Source organism: Nanorana parkeri, unplaced genomic scaffold (genome assembly GCF_000935625.1).
Source record: "Nanorana parkeri isolate BGI_ZX_2015 unplaced genomic scaffold, ASM93562v1 scaffold7, whole genome shotgun sequence".
In the NCBI taxonomy this organism is placed as follows: domain Eukaryota; kingdom Metazoa; phylum Chordata; class Amphibia; order Anura; family Dicroglossidae; genus Nanorana; species Nanorana parkeri.
In genome coordinates this window covers 1,507,277-1,529,318 of record NW_017306275.1, presented here as the reverse complement: position 1 = coordinate 1,529,318, position 22,042 = coordinate 1,507,277, and the positions used below count along the sequence as shown (strand labels likewise).

General features: G+C 38.4%; 1 protein-coding gene across 1 annotated transcript in view; it reads left to right on the top strand.

The window, feature by feature from the left end:
- Positions 1–14,716: 14,716 nt before the first annotated feature.
- The window catches only part of MYOM1 (myomesin 1), a 71,806-nt gene continuing 64,480 nt past the window's right edge, over positions 14,717–22,042 (top strand). The window contains exons 1-3 of the mRNA XM_018553410.1: positions 14,717–14,793; positions 16,880–17,008; positions 19,366–19,585. Of these exons, the coding sequence (XP_018408912.1) occupies positions 16,920–17,008; positions 19,366–19,585 (309 nt within the window). The 5' untranslated portion in view covers positions 14,717–14,793; positions 16,880–16,919. The remainder of the gene's footprint in view (positions 14,794–16,879; positions 17,009–19,365; positions 19,586–22,042) is intronic.

The following is a 22,042-nucleotide window of genomic DNA, read 5'->3' as shown; positions in this document are numbered from 1 at the left end:
GGGGGGGATTGGCCAAAACCTAAAACTTTAGAGGGAGGAACGAAAGCTGCTGCTGCTGGGATAAAGTAAGTCAAACTTCTATGAAATGTTCCTATATAAAAACAAGTATTTATCCCTTAAGGGGGGGAGCCCATTGCAAGTGTAGTTCCACTTCAAATCAGCTAAACACATTCCACATGCATCAAAACAAAAGGTGTTTAATCTCTTACAGTTCATTTTCTTTCTAAATCAGCCACAGCCTGAGTAGAAATGACTGTCCCCTGCCAGCAGCTGTAGAGTGGGACCTTTGTTCTTTGTGTGGAAGCAGTGGTCCCCCTGCAACGATCCAACACACCTCCTGCAGAGTCAGACCTACAGTTCTGCTGGCCACCATGTCCTGTAGTGACGTAGCAGCCTGTGTGAGAAGCACGGATTTCACTTGTCCAGTAGTAACATAGTGGCCTGTGTAGGAATCATGGATTTCATTTGTCCTGTAGTGACATAGCGGCCTATGTAGGAACCACAGATTTCACTTGTCCTGTAGTAACGTAGTGGTCTGTGTAGGAACGTAGTGGCCTGTATAGGAACCACGGATTTCACTTGTCCTGTAGTAACGTAGTGGCCTGTATAGTAACCACAATTTGACATGTGCCTGTGTCAGTGCTTCCCCCCCATCCTGCTGTTACCGGAAGAAGTACCTCCTTCTGCCCGAAATGACTGCGAGGAATCCGCTGGACCCACGTGCACGGCACGACCTGCTGCTCCTGGAGGATGAAAAGCCCGTGAGGCAAGACCCGGAGACAAGAAACTTGAAAGAAAAATTCGGGGAACGAACGCCGTTGCGTGCCCGCTGTACCTTCTCTGCTGACAATGTGCCGGAAATGACGAAACGCTGACCCCGAAATGACGAAGAAACCCGCGGCCGGACTCTGGAGAAGGACGTGACGAAGTTCAGACGAAAAGCGCACGTCCCTGTTGCCTCGGCCTGCCCTCTTTTGTATGTGGTGGGCGCGTGAACCCCTCCCACAAATCCGGGCTAACAAGTTAGCCATCCCACTTGTCCTGTAGTAACGTAGTGACCTATGTAGGAACCACGGATTTCACTTGTCCTGTAGTAACGTAGTGGCCTATGTAGGAACCACAGATTTCACTTGTTCTGTAGTAACGTAGTGGTCTGTGTAGAAATCACGGATTTTACCGTCCTGTAGTGACATAGCGGCCTGTGTAGGAACCACAGATTTCACGTGTCCTATAACGACATAGTGGCCTGTGTAGGAGTCCTAGATTTCTGTAGTGATGTAGCGAACTGTGTAGGAATCGTTATAACATGTTAAAGGTTGTGTATGATTTTAATGATTGGATTTACTTTGGATTTACTGTCCTATATACTTTAATGGCCATTGCAGCCAAAGCCTTTCTATTTTTAGTTTTGGATATAGTGGGGAAGAACCTCTGTCAGCTTTTGGTATCTTTGTCCCCTTGTAGGTGATTTCACCTAATTTGCTGTCTTTTTGAGAGGACAAGAGTTGACCCATAACCAACGACTGCACACAAAACTAGTTAAAATAAAACACAAAGCATTGATTAAAAAACACATTAGAAATAAATACAAACTCCCCTGCTTTCTAATTGTTCTTCTCTTTTTTAGTCATGTCAAGGCTTGACTTTGAGGAAGTGATATTAATAGAAGGTTCCCACAGTTACATTCCCATGCTGTCATATTTTATTAGTTCATCCACTTGAGCTTTTTGTGGTTACATTGTTTTCATTTCTTGTTTCAAATTATTTTTATTGAGATTTTACAAAAGGTATAAAGAGTTACAATTAACCCGCTCGTGGGTTCAGGGTAAAAACAGTAAAGATCAGACATGCACATTGTTTTCATTTTAACCTCAATTGTTTTGATTAAAGTAATATTAAAGTCAAACGGTTTTTAAGCTATTTTCATTGTTGATTAAATCATTTCGATTGGATGCTGTTCCACACTGTTCTTTTGCAGGGTCGTATGGAGCTACCCTTGTGTGTGCTAGTAAACAATGTTTGTTTCCACAAATACACAGGCACAGCAAGGCAAGCTACTCCCTTGTTCCCTTCTCCTACTTCTCCTTCCTCTCTCCTCCAAGCTAGTAGATGGGCAGCTGCTAGAGACTGCTCTGTCCCTTGTGATCTCGTACTGGACAGGAAGTTCAGGGAAGCTGAGCTGAGAGAGTTGCAGCCAGCTGCTGAAACATGAGGACTGTAATTGCTCGGGCATAAATTGTAAAGCAATACTTTGCTGGGCGATGTTTAATGTTAGATCTGGAATCTGAATTTTTATTGAAAAAAGTTTGAGAGTTTAATACTTCTTGAACAAATGAACGATCAGAGTGGGGACAGGACTTACAACAATACTTCTCTTTTAAGAATTTTTGTTATAGCTTCGTACAATGAGAAAGATTGTTCCCCTAATGTTAACCCTTTATGGGGATCCTACTGCAGGATTTTTTTTTTAAACTGGTATCTTGTATTTTATTTTGACCTTTTCTGCACTGTGGTAAATGGGTTGCAAGTCCAATTTAATCCAGTTTACCGGTGAGAGGTGGTAACCTACCTGCCCTCACATGGGTCAGCTAAGTTGTATACAGTATATACTGATCATGTTAAAAGATCAGCATGGAAGCTTGGGAGGCAGAAGAGTGTGAATCCAAGCTCAAGCTTCAGGCCCCTTCCACACATGTGTTCCGTTGATCTATATTTGAACCACGATCAGACAGATCAAAAATGTACTGCAATGTTTCCTTATGGGTGTCCAGAGGTGCGCCTGCTTACATTGAGGTCCACTCAGGTTCATTGGACCATACGCAATATGTTTGCATCCAGATCCGCTTTTACTGACCTGACTGGATGTATGCAGCTATAGGCAGACATGCGTTCATTTTCATCTGGCCATCCAATAGGGATTGCATGGGTCAGTATTTCATACACCACAAGATGGAGAAAAAAAACAGAACGGACATGGACATCATATATGTGGAAACCTTTTCCATTCTGATCCAACTCAATCAGCCTAGGATCCCTGGCTGAGATGGAATGGAGGATGTCCGTGTAAAAGGGGCCATCTTCATATTGTGTAGACATGCGGTCTCCATAAGATTGCTTTGCATTTTTTCATCTTATGCTCAATTTAAACTGCCCAGGATTATGCCAATTAATTTTATTTGCTAATTATACTTCCTTTACATGCAGTCATGATAGGTATGAATGATGTTTCAAGCAGCAAAATACACGTGACCTTCAGAATACGTTTATAAACCTCTAAGAAGATCTTTGCCTACGTAAGGTCTCTATTTTGGGCTGCTCTGTGTGGTCAACATGCCAGTTCCCAACGCTTTCTGGGTATTACAGGAGGAGATCCTCATGTTAAGTGTCAAAATCTCAGGGCATGGCCTGCCAGTTTACCACTTTCATCACAGTGTCAACGACTGATGGGACTTATAACACAACCCAAACGTCAACAATGAACTAGGAAATCTATTGGTAGCAGAACTTCTATTTCTTCACTACTAGAGAGAAGTGCCTTCTTTGAAACTTAAATAGCCAGTCCATATTGCCACTGCTTGTATGAGTGTTTAAGTGGCTCTGAGAAGATAGCAGCGTGTGTCTGTCTCTCTCCCTCCCTGTGCTGCTATATTTATCATGACATGTGTCCATAAATGGCTTGGACTGGGGCTCTGACATTCCAGTGACACCAGGCATAATTTTTGCACTGGACTCCTATGTCCAGTTCCTAGTACTGGTCTCTTCAAACTCTTTGCTGGATTCTGGATTTTTCCCTTTTTTACGGTTTTAACACCCCTGACTAATTTGCTGCATTGAGGTAAGCGTGATCTTTAAATTGTCCACCCCCCCTTGTGTTACATGCCTGCATTAATTACCCTAATAGCTGGATAGCTGGGGGATCTAACATTAACACACTGATTAGACCTGGTTGATGATGTGAAACATTTTGCAGGAAATATTAACAAGCAAAGCTGGTTCATTGGAATTACATGGATTTATATTGGACATAATTAACCTGTACTAAATATTCTTATAGAGTTGGAACTAAATGCATTTAGACTAACACCTGGGTTGCTTTTTACAGCACTCGGCTGTGAAAATGATCATAATTGTCCTCATCTCCACTTTGTAGTGTAAACTAAGTTTTGGTGACATTAGTAATTTGTTCATAGAGGATACTTTAACCAAATGTTTTGGCAGAAGATAATGGAAGTCAAAAAAGCTCAACAGCATCTGAATATTACAGTAATAATGGTTTTAAGTGAACATATATAACCTCATAGCTCATGACCAATTCACTTATTATACAATATTTTTTAATGAACTGAATTATATATTATAATTATATATTATAATTATAATATATATACTGTATGGATCCATGAACATAGATTTTATTTTAAAGGAGTTTGATTATTAAAATAGTGCAAAGCTGTTAGTGTAAAGCGCTCTCCCTGCTGCACCCATTCAACATTAATTGTTCACTGGTCTGAGTTTAGTAAGGACAATTGTGATTGGTTGTTAAGAGTTACTGCAATTTGTACTCAAAACTTTCCCAAATAAGCTTGAAATTCTCTGTAATGTGAATTTAGAAATAGTACATCTAAAAAATGCGTGGACCTTTGCTATACTATGGTTTTGTTGAAGGTTGTATTTTGTCAAATAAGCCTGAAATTCTCTGAAATGTAAATGTATAATCAGCACACCCAGGAAAATATTAGGTGGATTTTAAATTTCTAAGTTATGATTGAAAGTTGTATTTCAGATGAAATATGATTTTTTTTTTTTTCAGTTAGAAAACACCATTTGAGTTTGTTTCTTACAAGACACGTTGGCATGCATTGTACAGCATTTTCAAACAGACCAGCAAAACGCATTCATTTCAACCAGACCTGTTATCACATATCGGAGACATACTAATTTCTAAAACTCCTATACCATTGGCAATATTTCCTTGGCCATCATATTTTACATTTGTCATGGCCATTGATTTAATGTTAGTCAAGCTTAAAGGTGCATGACTATGACTTTTGACCTTAAAATTAAATGACCAGAGTAGGAGGGTAGTCTAAAATGTCCACCTGATGGTTCTGGAGCCACTGGAGTAAAGATGACTCCATAATACATGAAGGCAGAGTCTCCTACAATATATGTGCTTGAATAGTTCTGTTTTGATAAACACCAGCATCAGATAATGCTGAATAAAATGTGACTTTCTTGAGTATGGCACATGCAACTGTTAAAATATTTTACTGTAGGACTGGTGACCAGGAAGCACAATCACTAAGCTCCATAAAACAGCCCATAAACATATAAAAACAGTCACCTGATCTACCTAATGCAGCCAAATTATATACCAGTTTCATGTCTATGGTGGTAAGTAGATACCCAATAGTAGAGCCAATCTTGCAGTTTTGGAGTGCCCTGCAATGTTTAAAGGATATGCTGCCCTGAACCTGGTCATATCATGCCTGCATTCTTGAACACCCTTGAAAGAGACTGTGCAGCAGCAGTGACATTTTTATTGTTTATTTCAAATCGACATTATGACAAATTCATACAATTATAACATTAGGGGGTTCTTTTGGCGAGGAGAGTGAGTGCCATGTTGGAGTTTTATTTAACTGAGCTGTTACATTGTGCCGTTTCTGTGGTAAAGTACACATTAGATGATCATTGTCCAATCTGGCCAATGACAATAGGACCAGAAGATGATCATACTTCTGTGGGCAGTCAGTGATCACACACCCCCTGGCCATCCAATCAGGGGATTGAAAACAGTTGTCTACGAAGAATTATCCTGACTAATTGCTTTTTCTCTTCTGAAATAATATTGATAGGAGAATCCAGATGTATGCCATACTCATTCTAAAAAGGACTTACTAAAAACCATTGGTTGGATCAAGCCAATCATTTTTGCATTAAAAAGCTGATTGGAAAAAGCTGAAATTGCCACACAATTGATGTGCTGTGTTTAGTCAGTTTTACTCTCTAGAACAATGTTAGTTACAAGGTGAGGCCGGGAGAGGAGGGCACTGCTTGCTTGTGCGTCCTCTGCTTATGTCACAGTGGTAGTCAGGAGCAGGTTCTGTAACTTTGACTGTTCCCTCAGATAATAACCAACTGGGGGGTTGAATGCTTCATATAGACATGAGATTGGGGCCACATTGGGTAATAGTCATTGTATGTCTATGGGTTCCCTAACATTGACTCAGGAGGAGACAATGTCCTTTTGAATACTTGGTTTCTGGCCTTTCTAGTCTGTTATAGCCTCTGCTACCCAACTGTTCACAGACCTAATATCAGGATCATGTTGAACTAGGCCCCGAACGAATTATGATTTTACAGGTAAAACTCTTATTTCCTGGGTTTGCAATTCAGCTTCTTCTTTATCTTCTGCTTGTTGACTGAATAAGTAAGCTGCATCATCACCTCTAGGTTTTTAGCAGATATGTGATCCAGGAAGTAGTAAAGCTGAGCCAGGAAGTTACAGATTGGCCATCTTGGCTGTTCAGTGTGGTAGGGGTGTGGAAATCACAAAAATGTTTTGGATAACACAAATTGTACTGGATAACACATTAGTTGGCAGGTAAAATATATATGAATTTGAACTGTGCATTTAACTGTGTGCCTAGAGCTTCACTTAACATATTTGTATGGAAACACTGCCGTAGTGTTTGTTTTATAGCTATTCTCAACTGAATAGCCCTGTAGTTAAACTTACAGGGTTATTCACAAAAGGGTGAAGAGTGTGGGGAAGGCAGGAGAAGTGAACAATCTAGGACAACATAGCTGAATTGGAGACTTTTTTGAAATCAGCTATTTTGGCCTAGATTGTTTACTTCTCCTGCCTTTTCCAAACTGTTCACCCTTTAGTGAATAACTCTGTTAGTCTACAAAGATTTAAACCACTGCAAAACCCTAAGCATTTGAATGCAGTCTCACTGTGTATTTTGATACAATTTTTGTACCATATAGTTTTAAAACTTTCTGGAAAACTTTATTTTATACCTTGATTGGGAGGACCCCCAATATCTTGCAATATCCAATAGATGTGGTTTTGAAGAAGAAAAGGATAGGTGTCTTTACAACCTATTTGGTAACCCCTTCCCACCCACAATCTGGTTATTAAAGTTTCCCAGCATGATGCCCCATTCTGTTAATAAATGTCCTTCCCTTTGAGAGTCAGCAGCCTACACTTTGGGTGGCTACTAGCTCCTAAACTCCGGCTGTCACTTGAGTCTCCACTAGTCAGAAACCATCAGAGTGTTTCTTGATGATGTGATTACTATGTCAACTATTACTATTTTTATCAATGAAGAGCCTGCAGGTGGTACAGTCTCTTTACTAGTGTACCTGTGTGACCGTAAGATACAGTTTAATTATTAAAAATAATAATGCATTAATTAAAAATAGATTTTTTTTTTTTCTATGTTTTTATGTATTTGTCATGTTATATTAAAACAGAGCAAATTAGAAAACAAAAGTAAAACAGTGTAACAAATAAAATCTGTAAACAAAATATATGACGTGTGGATCCTACTGCAGCCTCCACACTCCCAATGCCGACATGTTCATAATGTATGTTATCCTGTGAGCCATACTACCTTTTCCTTTTTGTTTTCTGCCAATGTTTGCATTTGTTAATTTAGGGACAGTGCTTCCTGTACTTCCCATACAGCCAGAACTGCTCTGTGCTCAGCTTAATACCTGGGTCAGCATGACACCTGCGTTTGGGAAACCTGGCCTACTTCCATTTAGTTATGCCTGTGACTTTTTTTAACTTCTTGTCCTACAGTAATGTGACAGGCCAGCTACCCTGCTATTCTTGGAGGTCTAGTGGTCTTGATGGCATGTATCTGAGAATTTGATTTGTATACAGTTGCTGCAGCTGGGCTGAATGTAGGGAGAATGACAGATTGTTGGAGATAGGAGATGGAGATAGGATAAGTGGCCAGTCAGTGGGGAGAACAATTGCCTCAGTACAAGAAAATATACTTGGTCTGTGAGAGATGATCTTGACAGCATCACTGATTGAGTTCTGTTGTGACTGTGAGGTAGTGAAGTGAGCAGGCATGCCATGTGGATGAGGATAACAGGAACTGTGGATGATAAGAAAGAGTTATGGGAGGTACAGTATGTGAGGGAGAAGAGCACTGTGACAGTTAGAGAGGTAGGCATGAGTTGTATGAAGGCCAATAGCATCAGTGGTATTCTGCATGTGGGGGTATCACAGATATTTCCAGTGTAATGGATACCTCCCTCAAGATACCAGAGAAGCTTCAGTAAATGTACCTTAGGATATCAACTGCAAATATATAACTGTAGATTTTTGTATGTAAAACAATAACACTGTTGTGTTTAAAAAAAATTAAAACATTTCTTTTTTAACTGCTTTCTAAAGTAAACTAAATAAACATAAATTCATACTACATGACTAAGAAAACAATAACTTCACTTTTGAGACTAGTTTTAGAATATATCTATATCTAATAGTGCTTGACTACTGTTTGAAAGTGAGATAAAAGCTAACAACGCATACTGAACTTGGGGAACACATCTCCATAGTTCTTATTCACAAATGCTATAATCGAAAGTGACAAATCAGAAACAAACTATTACTGGTTTGATTCCAGCTCAATATCGCTTGCTATGTCTTAGGGCACTTATTATTAGAATTTAAGAACAAGAACTCTATTGAATAAAGCCAACAGAGTTTGATCTCAGAAGGTTGTAAGTGCTCTGTCTTCACTTCAGACTAGTACAAATAATTGTTATTTTATTTTTTTGTTCTAATGTGCTGTAACTGTAAATACGGGTCTTTATTTTTACAACTCTAGTTTCATACTCCATGTTTAGTGCTTAGGACCTAGGACAGGCAATTGTTAGACACATTGCTCTATCACCAAAAACAATCCCAGCCCCTTTGATTGTGGGTACCGAACTCATAATCCAACTTGCAGTATTTGCTGAAATACAACTTTAAAGGATTGCATAAGGGAAACCCTAGGCTGTTTACCCCCCAATTTTTTTTCAAATAGACTGTACACATTTATAAAAAAAACAGTGTGTGGTTCCCCTTGTTATTCCAACCAGAACCTTTTCCAGGCATGTAGCCTGGGTAGCCAGAAAATGGAGGGCAGCATGTGTGCGGCTCCCCGTGCTGTACTATTCCAGGCCACATGTCTTTCAAAATCAGGGGGTACCTTGTAAGGGGGTGGTAAAGCTTCTCCCCCCTTGCAAGGCATCCTGACCCTAAATATTCCCAAATTAAGATAATGAGTAACAGAAGAAGCTAGCAGATCTGACTTGTACACCAGAGAAATCTGGAATACCAAACACAGCAAAGGCCTTACATTTGATTGGCATAATAGGAGGAGAAGTCCAGCTATTTATGCAGACTTTCATTTTCATTGCTGATTAATATTCTTCCATACCTGCTAATGAAATTGCATCTTTGCATACTATAAACTTTATTTTTAGAAATTGATGTATAAAAATGTGTGAGCTAGAAGACCACATCTGGTGATTGTTATTATTGACCTAAGTTTGTTAAACTATATATAAATATATAGATAGAAGTTGGGAAGGGGTTAAAACCACTGTTAGGTTTTTTGCCATCTCTGTCTTATTAGGGTGATGTTCCTTCACTTCCTGCCCTCTAGACTCAACTGGTAGTGAAAGGATATCTTTCAAATGGGAGGGAAATCCTCTCTTAGACAGTTGAAATGGGAAGAAGTGTTCCCCTTGGAAGATTTATATTCTGTTCTTGTTCTGGTGGCAAATCAAAAGTATGGCTGTACCGTCACTATCATTCTCTTCGACATTGGGAACACAGGCCATAATAAAAAATACTTTCCACTCCAGTGATTCTACCCCTACACTTCTTTAGGTATACTTTAGGTAGGATTTAAGCACATGTATATGGTAATGGAATGGAAGAAATGTATCTTCTGTGAATAAGAGACACTGTTTGCTAATATAGTATTATAGTGCTATAGGACAGTAAATTATTTCTTCTAAAAGGTGGCCATCCAGAAATAGCATTAAAGGCACTGTCATGTGAGAATCATGGATGCTCTTCTTTTGAGAATGCTAGCTCTTTGACTGTCATTCTAAAATTCAAATAAGAGGGAAATCATCTCTTAGACAGTTGAAATGGGAGGAGGTTTTCCCCTTTGAAGATTTCTATTCTATTCTTGTGGCAAATCAAAATTATGGCTTTACCGTCACTATCTTTCTCTTCGACATTGGCAACACAGGCCTAATAAAAAATACTTTAAAAAAGCTATACTAAAAAAGCTTTAACTTTAATGCTTTCTGAGTCACAGACCTGGAACAAGTACAGTGCATCTCCATTGCTATTATTTTGATACCAGATTCATTAACTGAGGAGTCACTGATGCAGAATAGACATGTCAGACTCAGTACACCTGATATGTACATGTGTATTCTGGGTCAGAGATTCACTAAAAGGAACCCAGCAAAGGAATGAGGGTTCTTGAACATACACTAAACACAGCAAGCCATGATTGACAACTTCCATTGCGTAGAAACGTTAACATTACCATGTGACTACAATGATTGCAAGGTAATGTTTGAGTAATAGCTATCTGGGCCAGACAGAAATCTTATTTTTTTGCAAGTTGTAACGATCCAGTGTTGGTTGAGCAGCAGAGATCAAAATATGATGAAGCAGTAGGCACATTCATTTATCAATGACTGCTGAGTTGAGATAAGTGACAGTTTTTAATGTTAATTACCTACAAAGCAGTGTGACTGCTTTGCTAAAAAGTATGCAGCATGTTCACTTAGTGAATGAGGTAAAGCTGTGTTGATTTCTATCATCCAATTACATGCAAACAAAAATCCTGTAGTCTAAATTTTCCTTGCACATGATTGGGCATTCTCTGCAAAGTGAATTGTTAACACATTGACTAAGATAAGAGAAAAGTCTCTTGCTGAGTGAGCATGATCTCTACATTATGTCAAGAAGTGTGGGGTTGTCACCTAAAAATAAATAGCATTTGAATGGCTAAATTCCAAGCAGATGAATAAGATTTATGTTTTATATGACGTTAGCAGCAGCAATACTACTTTACTGTGTTGTTTAGATGGGCAGCCGTCTGTAAACGGCGGTAGAGGAGTGGCTGTCTGGAGTTTAGTAAAATGCCTCCTGAATGCCTTTGTTTTTTGGGGATCCCAAAGGGAATTTGTCATTGAACTACCATGCTGCGACCAGCAATTGTTTGTCACACAGTGCGGTCACATTCAACTATATGGTCACATTGGGCAGGAGGCACCGCGGATCAACCACCTGATTTTACCACCCCTTAGCTGCCCATCTAAACGAGGCCTTAATTAACAGAGGCAGTATTTACTGAATCAAGCTACTGTCTTATAGTAAATCTGTCTCATAAAATGATAATTTATCCTTTGTAAAATAATCTCAAATCCAGTGAAATGTATAGACACAAGATCTATTTTGATTATTTGCTAACTGTGTTCGTGATTATGGAATGTAATTGGTTTATACATATATGTTTTTTAATTTAATAAATGTGTTGGTTAAACAGTATTTTTGCACCTTTTTTTAACAAATATTGCTGAGTGAATTCTTGACTAGAGCATTTGTTTGGAAAGAATGTGATTTATGTGTCATGACGTAGAATGTAGTTTTATAAATGCTAGTATATTGGGATTTTACTTAATACAAACATGATATGTATTAGTAGTTATGCTTTTGTTTACATGCCTGTTTGCCTTGTGTTACTCATGCTCATTTTGTGAACACTGGAACCACCTTGTCTCTAACTAAAGCTAGGTGTACACAGTTATATTTCTTTCCTTCAATCTACGGGCTGAAGAATATATAAAAAATAAAACAGATTCCTCCATCCATGCTAAAGAGTGTGGATGGACGAATCTCCCAAGAACAAAAATGTAATACATTGTAGCTTAATAGTCCTTAGATGTGTTGACTTCATTAGTTTTCGTGGCTTGAAACATTTTCACTCAAGTAGAGAAAATACCAGTTGATCTTGCCAGGAATGAGGTGTCCCTGTTACTATTTTGTGAATTGAACTGCAGACACAACAGTTGTTTTAAAGTCACATTTATTCACAGATGAGGCTCAAACCATGTCATCTTCATTTCCACCCTGATGATATTTGAGCCGTCATCTATTAAACAGTAGTCAGAGGAACAACATAGTAATTATCAGCAAAGACTGTTCATAATTATCATTATTGTTAATGGGCTTCCCTTCTAGCAGATATAGAAAACACTAATTGATCCAGATATCTATTCATTACAAGAATATTTAAAGCGTATTTCCACTTTTGCAGTCAAATTTGAGAAAATCCTATATACACATTCACACAACATATCTAAAAATATTTTTGTAAAATATTTCTTACCTTTTAGATGTTTCTTTGGTGAAGGCCTTTGTGCTACTTATAGGGGTTTGAAAGTGAAAAGAGATACAAGAGACAGCATCTTCTCCTTGATTAATACTATTTATTAAAAAGACTGGTAAAATCAAAAATCCATTCTATTCGCATGCACAGGCCAATGTACAGGTCATCAGCATATAATTCCGCAAGCCATGGCAATAGTATGGAACAGAGACAAACAGAAGACCTTTCAGCATGTGGCTGCGGACTAAGGCCAATGCGTTTCAGGGGTTACATGCTCTTCTTCAGAGCTTACTTTATTGCTAATCACGTCAGAGTATATATAGGGAGCCAAACACTTTAGTGATTTTACAAATCATTTAAATAAATGGTATTACAAGAGGAGAAGATGCTGTCTCTTTTATCTTTTTGCATGTATTGAAGGATTTCTCTATCCGTCTTTGAATAGCTGCCTTCCCAGGTGAAATCACATGTGTATGAAGATTTCCCTTAAGAACTTGGTGTTCGCCATCAGCGTCGAGATCACATTTCTTTGAGGATGGAAAGTGATAGTAGAGAGATAAACTGAGGGTCAGACTGAACTTCCTCTCATCAACATACAATGCGTCTTTAACTCTTTGTTAGGACAGACAATGTTCAAATCTAGTTTACAATTGATAATGAAATCTGCCAGCACAGTACAGACAGGGTTAGAGTAAACAAAACTTCCTTCAATCCCCTACTTAATATAGTGGGGTAGCTAGGTATGACTTCTAAGCAAGTAAGAAGCATTTAAAAAGCAGACATTTTTAAGCATTTATGCAATGTGGGAACATATAACTAATATAAGGTAGGTGTTTTGGCTGCAAAAGTGGAAAAACACTTTAAATACTAATTTTGCATTAAAATGTATTTAAAACCATTTTTTTTTTAGTTTTGCATCATGAAGAGTTAGACCTTAGTCAGTCCTTTATTTCTATCTACTGTATGTTCCCACTATGGAGATTCACCCTCTCTGTTTGTCCTGGTGACCACTGTCATACTAACTGTGTATAAGCCCCTTTTCTTGAAGATCTCATTTAATTCTTATTTATAAAACTATAGGTAAATGTACACATTGGCTGATACTTATTCATATGCATTTGAAAAATAATTGTGACAGTTATTGTAAGCAAAAGTGTTAATATTTTGTCAACAATAATGACTGGTTAGGTGTAATTTAGGTATTCCAAAAGCAATGCATATTTAAAGTACACCTAAAGGCTCCAGTGAGGCATTCTAGACAGGTCTTATATATTGGTACCCTGTAATTCAAGAGCCTTATAAATTAAAAAAAAATATAAATTTTACCTTCTTTGAGTCAGCCAAATCCACCTTTATTTGTGTCTTGCACGCTCCCCCTTCCAGACACTGCAGGTCACAGTGGGAGGGTTTCAGCAGCACCGTCAGTTCAGCCAATCCAGAAAGTAGTGGCTGGGCTAGGTGTGGCCAGCTGCTGAGTGACAAGGCCTGTGAATCAGCAGTGACAATGCTGATAGCTACTATCCCTGCAATATCTTTGCAGCCAGAGCCTACATTAGGGACAATGCTGCATTGATTTAATTTGCAGTGCAGCAGCGTTCTCCCACAGGAAGCTGCAATCAGTGCTATTACTTGGCATGATCTACAGGTAATTCTGAGACTTTGCTGAGGGGCAAGGGTACATTCTAAGTGCAGATGCACTTACAATTAAGTGCTACAGCACATATTTGTTTTTTTAAATGGGAGGTTCTACTTTAGGAGTAAGATGGCAGTATCAGCGCAAATATCTTTATTAACATTGTGGAGATCAATACACATATGAAGTTATTAGAAGAGCTTTTTCTCACTTAAATGGCCACTAAGCCTAAAACACACATTGATGTTAAATTGGATTCCAGATTTGAGTATTCCTTTATATATTTATGAGTGATATTATATTTACTATTTAAATGGGTGCAATTGTTTATCTTACATCATCCATTTCCGTCCATTCCCTACATATGTTTATAGGTCTTTATACCTTTTGAAATATGTTTTAGTTTTAGTGGCCCTTGAAGTACTAATTAACAATAACAATAATTATATTCAAGTGCTGTGTGTTACAGTACTGAAAGCTGGACTAACTTGTATTAAACAACCCAATTAATCCAACTGTAACCACAAATGATGAAATAAACAGATATATTTTTGAACCCAGTGAAAACAGTGAACAGAGGTAGCAGGATGTCTTTGCCCTTCTACCAAAAACACCATCAACATTACGACCGCGGTTATCGCAGCACCGAATTAAAGGCCACCTTAAGCCAGTACCAGCATGAAGAGAAGCGCCACTCTGCTGCCCACAGCAGCCATCTTGGGTAATGATATGACCATCTTTTTTAATGTTGAATCCTCTTTCCTTTGTACCTGTTACTCTTTACTAATCCACCTCAATAAACTTACCATATGAATTGCAAACTCTATTGTGTGGTCTAATATATTATACGTCTTTTTTTTTCACCATCACTTTTCTAAATTTCGTATTTGCTCTTCTTTTCAGTATAATGAAATACTTTGCATCCATGTATTTCTATTTGCATTTTGACTAAAATAATCATTATTTTCAACTTTTGTATTAACCATATTTCCTTATCACTCTAATGACTTATTTTCATCTGCTTTTCTTTTGGCCTTCATTTTTGTAACAACTTTTCTTTCAGTCTGATTGTGTAAGGGTAGCCATCATCGGCTCACTAAAGAGAAGCAATGCTTCCAATTTCGAATATTTCTTGTGATGTTTAGGCAAATTTGGAGCACCTAGGTTATTGTAATTGACCAGGGAACATTTCCAAATTGTTGGAAAACTTCCCTATGAGCAGAGCTTGGTTTTCCCTCTTGTGTGGACAAAATGGTGGATCAAAGGACCATCCGGTTGAGATTCACAGCTATCACACATCAGGTGAGAATTACAGCAGGTCAGGAACGCCAAGTCATTCAAGGATGAGCAGCTATCTCTCCACGATTGTATCTGGAAGCTAACTGCCCATCCTTGTACAGTATAAGGTAAGCAGAGGTAATAAGCTTTTGTTGATCGTGCAGGTAATGCTTTAAAGGATTGTGACTATCCATGTTTTGTTTGTGAGAAAGAAAGAAAATCTTTACTCAGAGTAATAGAGAGGCTGACATGTCAATCTGTAAATGAGATATACCTGGAGGTTGTACTGATCCTTTAGCTTTAATCACTGACCTGCATCTAGAATGCAGATAAAGGGTTCTGACTTTACTCTGACTTATGATCCACATTCTTCCAGGTCAGTGATTCAGAAAGTAGTAAAGCTATTTGGATGACATAATAGCAACGTAACTTGAATTTTCAGATGCAATGTTGCCTCTATGTAACATAGCTGTCGACAACTGTCTATTGCCTCTCTATCTATCTATCTATCTATCTATCTATCTATCTATCTATCTATCTATCTATCTATCTATCTATCTATCTATCTATCAGAATGTCTGTCTGCCTATATATCTATCTATATACCTACCTAAAATTAGTGGTAATTAACAACATAATCATCATCAACATAAATAACAAGCAGTGCAAGCATAATGGAATAAAATAGAGTCTAAATCATTTCTTCCAGCACTGAATCCCACTGTGCATTAGCCCTTTCTTCTTGCAAAACTCAGATTCACTAGAGAGTATTACGTATATGTAGTAAATTGGAATACAGTACCTTATTTTATGAAGTTAGCTCTCATATGATGAATCCATTTCTTTTCAATGCCCCAGCTCTGGTTTTATGAAGTGGCCCAATTATATCTCACAACTAGTCTACAACAACTGCACTAACCTTACTTCATTCTTCCAATGCCAATGTGGATAAATTATACTCCATTCAAGTCAGGAATTTTAATTAAACACTTGCACACTTTAATAATGAATTGTACCCTGCTTTCTACTAAAGAAAATGTAATCCTATAGAGCTGAACATGTTCAAATATAAAAATTTAAATTTTAGCTCAGAAAACAGTCTAAAAGGACATTATTCCTGTTTTTGGCCCAACTATTTGTTCCCGTTCTAAACATTTGAACTTTGATAATACAATGGGAAATCATTTTAGACTAGCGGTGTGTAGCTTGGGTACATGACATAAGGATTTTGGATGACACCTGTGAGCAGTATAGAAAGTACTTTTGGTAGACAAATTTCAAGAGCGTATCATCATATAGCTTATTCATCTTACCCAACATGGTGGTGCAAGAGCAGTAATGACATACTGTGCATTAACCCATAGTTATCTGTCACTGATTTAATTACACTAAACTGAGGTCTGACTGGTTGCTTTAGGTTGCTGCACTTTGCGCACCATCCTTGCACTACCTTTTATTAATAAGAGTTATCTGCTGTTCTTGTAAATGGTCCAAGTCTGTGTTGTCTAACAACATTATGCTGAATTTTCTGCAGATCATCATATAAGACAACAGAAGACCAATCACTTAAGATGAGTCCTAGAGCTAAGCGATCCAAGCTCTATGCCCGAGATAAAGAAAATGAAGTTGCAGACTACGTGGTCCCTGTGTTCAGAGGACGGTTCGTATTATGGTTACTCTTGTGTCCAGCTATTCAATCCCAATGACTTTTACACCACACCTGTTCTGCAAAGTTTCCTTTGACTTTTACCCTGTGACATGCAATGTCACAGCAGAGAGAAATTCTAGATTTTCCTATTGAAGCACTGAAGCGGGGTTATGTTACAGGTCATGTCTTCATACAGTGACTTCAGTGTGTATATTTACATGACACTAAAGCGCTTTATAATGAACAAGCTGCAGATTTTCTGTTTTGTAATGAGATCATAAAAATAATTTACTTTTTTTTTTTAGAATCTAAAAAGAGTAGTATAATTCGCATAAATATATATCCCAACTGTCTGAGATGAGAAAGAGGGACACTTTCCAGCACAATGTAATTAGGCAATGGACAAACCCCTGTCATGTCCCCAGTTATGCGAATCATTAGGAATTTATAAGCCAAAAATGATTGGTTAAACACAGAATTTTTCACCATTCCTTTTCCTTTATACTGGCTTTTTTTAAATAGCAAACAAGATAATTATGAGATAAGATAAAGGTTTTAGTGTAGAATAACACTTTTGGTAGTTACATAGTACATTTAAAAAGATATCTGTACATCAGACCCAAAATTAGGGACAACTAAGGAGTTAAGAGGGACAGATGGATTTGGTTCCAAATGACACACAGTCCTTAATGAGGCACAGTTGAGAGGAATGCATAACTAAGGAAAGAGATTAGCTGAAAATCATAAAAAAATAACAACTGAACGCAAGAGTAGGGAGAAATTGGAAAATAATGTGAAGATATACAGTAAGTCATCACAAGTTGTCTATTGATCTCCATTAAGGAACATAGTTTTGGTCTGTTTTTACCATATGACACCCGTGAGCCAATGCCTAGTGTGCTTCTTATTTTGTCTTCCTTTGCTGGCAACCTGTAGAGATTAGTGATTCAGCAAGAGAACTGTGGAGGAAAGTGTGTGTGGGGGATGTTGAGAGGAGTCAGAAGATTCAGTATAATTCAAGAAACATGAGCCCATCTCTCAATTCTCTTGTATGTTGTTAAGCTAAGTTATATAATACCCATTAATATAGAGTAGACAAGATGCTACCACTTTTAGTGCATTCTAACAGTAGTTTGAACAGAGTTTTTCCAAAAGAGTGTCATGGTTAAGGTGTGCTTAGATCACCATGATATCTAAATATAACCCTGCAACACTGCGCAGAGGTAATGCTTTTATTCATGGTACTCAAAAGGAAAACAGCTAGGTGTCTGAAGTAGAGTTAATTCCATCACTGAATGTTGGGGCTACTGTGGATGTATCTCAGTTAATCTTCATAACTGGATTTTAATCAGTGATTTTGGGATCTGTTGGAGGCACGGGGATTGGAGGAAGGAGGCAAGGAAAGAGAAAATCAGTAGTAGGTAGAATGTGAACCCAACATGGACATGGGCACCATTTTATACTGTTAGGATTTTTGTAAATTCCTAATATATAAGGTGAAGAGAATTCAACTTGATAGCATTCATAACATGGTGAATGCCATTTTAGTTGCAATTCAGAGTTGGTGCATAGCTTGGTCCTCCAAAATGCACAATGATACAGGACAATGACAACAACCCTTCAAAAAGTATTATTGGTTTTTTATTGCCATTATTATTATTACGGATGCACCGATACTGATACCAGTACCGGTATCGGTGCCGATACAGAGTATTTGGGCGAGTACTAGTACTCACCCAATGCTCCGATACTTACCCCCGATACTGTAACGTCCGGTCAGAGGGAGATTTCCTCTGACCAGCAGTGCTGTGAGGGAACATGAAGCCGGCTTCCCGGCCAATCAGGAAGCTGGGTGGCGACTTCCTGATTGGCTGGGAAGGTGGCTCCATGCTGTTTGACTGTCTGTTTGGCCAGCTTCCCGGCCAATCAAAATTGAGCCAGCCAAACACCCTGGAGCCGGCTGCCTGGCCAATCAGCATTGAGCTAGCCAAACACCATGTAGCCATCTTCCCGGCCAATCAGAAAGCTTGGCAGCGGGTAATGACCCACTTCCTGGTTGGCCGGAAAGCCAGCTCTATGCTCATGGAAGTACCGGTATCGGTATTCGGTATCGGTGACTACCAAAAGATAAATATCGGTGCTGGCACTCGATACCAAAAAAACGGTATCGATGCATCCCTAATTATTATCATTACTTTGTTATGATATAGTACCACAATTTTATGCAGTGCTATTACTCTGGGACAAATACTGTAAAACATAACAAGAATAAAGGGAACAAAGGCTCTGGTCACTAGATCTTACAATCTAATAGTGAATAAATGAATTGCCAAAAAACTGATATCAGACAATGTGTGTGTTTATTACAGACACGAGCATATTAGTGGGATTACAGATACAGAAGAAGAAAGGATCAAAGAGACAGCTGGATATCTTGCTCGCCGGAACCTTTTTGCTGCTGAACAAGGAATTAGTGCGTCCAAAAAATCTTCTTCATCATTTTCATCTGCACATTCTGAGGCCTACCAGAAGAAATCCAGAAGTGTCTCCATACGAGAAAGAGCAGAACTCCTCGCTCTCAATAAAACGGTAATGAAAACATTTGCTTATATATATAACATTAATTAAAGACCAATTTAGCCCTAACTTTCTTTAAGTTTTGTTTATACTTTGGAAGAGCAAATACTTTTGTCTAATTACAAGTGTAAAAAAGGGGGAGCCGCACTCCACAATTTTTTTTTCCATAAGCTGTTTAATACATGAGCATAAGTAAGCTGTACACTGACCCACAACTTTACTCTCTCACGCGTACCACCATTATGGCTTGATCACAGAGCTGTGATCAAGCCATAATGGTGGAACGCGTGAGGGCGCGAAGTTGTGTGTCAGTATGGAAGATTTATTTTTGGAGTGCAACTCCCCCTTTTTTACACTTGGATTTAGTGCCTGTCAGGCTATGGAGTGCCCTTGGAGCCGGCACCTGACAAAAGATGAGATGCGATCCTCGGATTGTGGAGGTGGATGTCAGCAGTGTATTTGTTTAGTGTGAACTTTTGTCTAATTGTTATTGCTATCCTTGATGCTTTTAGGGAGATTTAATCTCCCTTCCTGTCCCTCTGACAGCCTGCGACAAGAGGAAAAGAAATAAGAGAATACATACAGTAAAATAACTTGATAGAAGTTTAATCCCTTCCCCTTTGTACTCAAAAAGGAGGGGTTTGTAGCAGCCTCCCGACTGGAGAGACTTCCTGTTACTTCCTGTCCGCAGGATGTAATAGACATTGATGGGAAATCTCTCCAAAAGATCACAGGCTGCAGCAAAAATCTGACAGGGGTTCTATCTCTACCCCTATCCCCAAACTCAAAAAAGAAGAAAAAAGTATGAGCTGAAGATTTTTACCACCTCTTTTGCTTACTGCTAAATTCTAATTATAACCACTTTTTTCATTAGGTATAGCGAAGGGAAGAGTTCAAACTTGTTTTAGGTTCTTATTTCTGTCTGAGACAGTATTGGCAAGTTTTTTTTGTATCATTTCCTGCCCCGTTACACTCAGGGTATGTTGTTGTCATCAGAACAGGAAGGCATTGACATCAATAAATAGTCTGATGTATAACACTCTTCCATTGTACTAAAATGTCCTTGTTTTTGTGGTGCTCTGGTTGGAGAGATATCCCATCACTTTCTTTCCTACAAGGAATCTCTTCAAAAGGGACACAGACAGCAATAAAAACCTAATAAAAACTTTAATCCTTCCCTGCTCTAACCAAAAGGAAATAAAAAGTTTTGGCTGGAGAGGGACTATAAGTAAGAAATTGTATGCATTATGTGTTATGTTTTTAAGGTGTCACTCTAGGCATGGAGAATATATAATTCTTGCACATATCACTCTTTAGACTGTACTATGTTTAGGAAAATTATGTGGATGTGTAACCAATGGGCTTTTACACTGGCCCCTCTTTCTTTCTTTTATCGGTATTTATTAAGCAAAATAAAAATGAATTTAAGAGTGATATGTGCAAGAATTATATGTTCTCCATGCCTAGAGTGACACCTTAAAAGCCCCACTTTTTCTTTCTCTGTTTTGTTTCAATTTAATTAGGGGTGTGGTGTCCTGTTCTCCTTGGTGGCTCAGAACCATATTTTTTGTGTATTATGTGCTATGTTATTTGCTTGATACCTAAATGGTGATAAAGGTTAAAAAAAAATTACAAAATTGGCATCTGTTATGTAATGTATTTACACAATTATATAAACAAGCAAAGCAAACAGCACCTTGGATATAATAATAAAATTATCTTTAAAAAATGTGGTGAGTTTGGCTTCATTTAAAAACGTTACGCCTGGTGTTTAGGAAATTTCAGGAAATTCCTATACTCGTCTGCTCCATCTAGGGGCACTAGTGCCGTGCGAATGCCATCTGTCTGGCTATACACTGGGCGGAACTTTTATAAAGGAACAACAGAATTCACCCCAACATTTTAAAACATGGCCAGACCTTTTTGTATTATATACATAAATATTCAAAATGATAACATGAAGCTGAAACATGATTTCTATATGAATTGTATTGGCATATGATGACAACCATTTGCTTTTGCCTGACAAAGCGTTAGGGCTGTGTCACACTAATGATCCTGTTGCTATCCACAAATGACCAACAACAGGTATCACTAAAGAACCATTCACATGCTCCTGCTCCATTGTTTCCGTCAGTGACGGAGCAAGAAAAGTGAGTCACCTTGCTGGTTCATCATCAGCATAGCAGGAGCTGAGTGTTCTTGCTACACTCTTATCTACCATGTCACTAGTGAGTTGTCATCAGCATCAGGAATGGTAGTGTGCAGGGGCGTAACTAGAAATCACAGGGCCCCATAGCAAAATTTTGTATGGGGCCCTGTGATTTATAGTTATACCCCTTGCAGAGCCCACTTGAGACCCCACACAGACCACCTGAGGGTGACCCTGCAGAGCCCACCATAGACCTTCTATGGTGGGCTCTGCAGGGTCACCCTCAGGTGGGCTGGTCGCACTCCTTACCTGTCCTC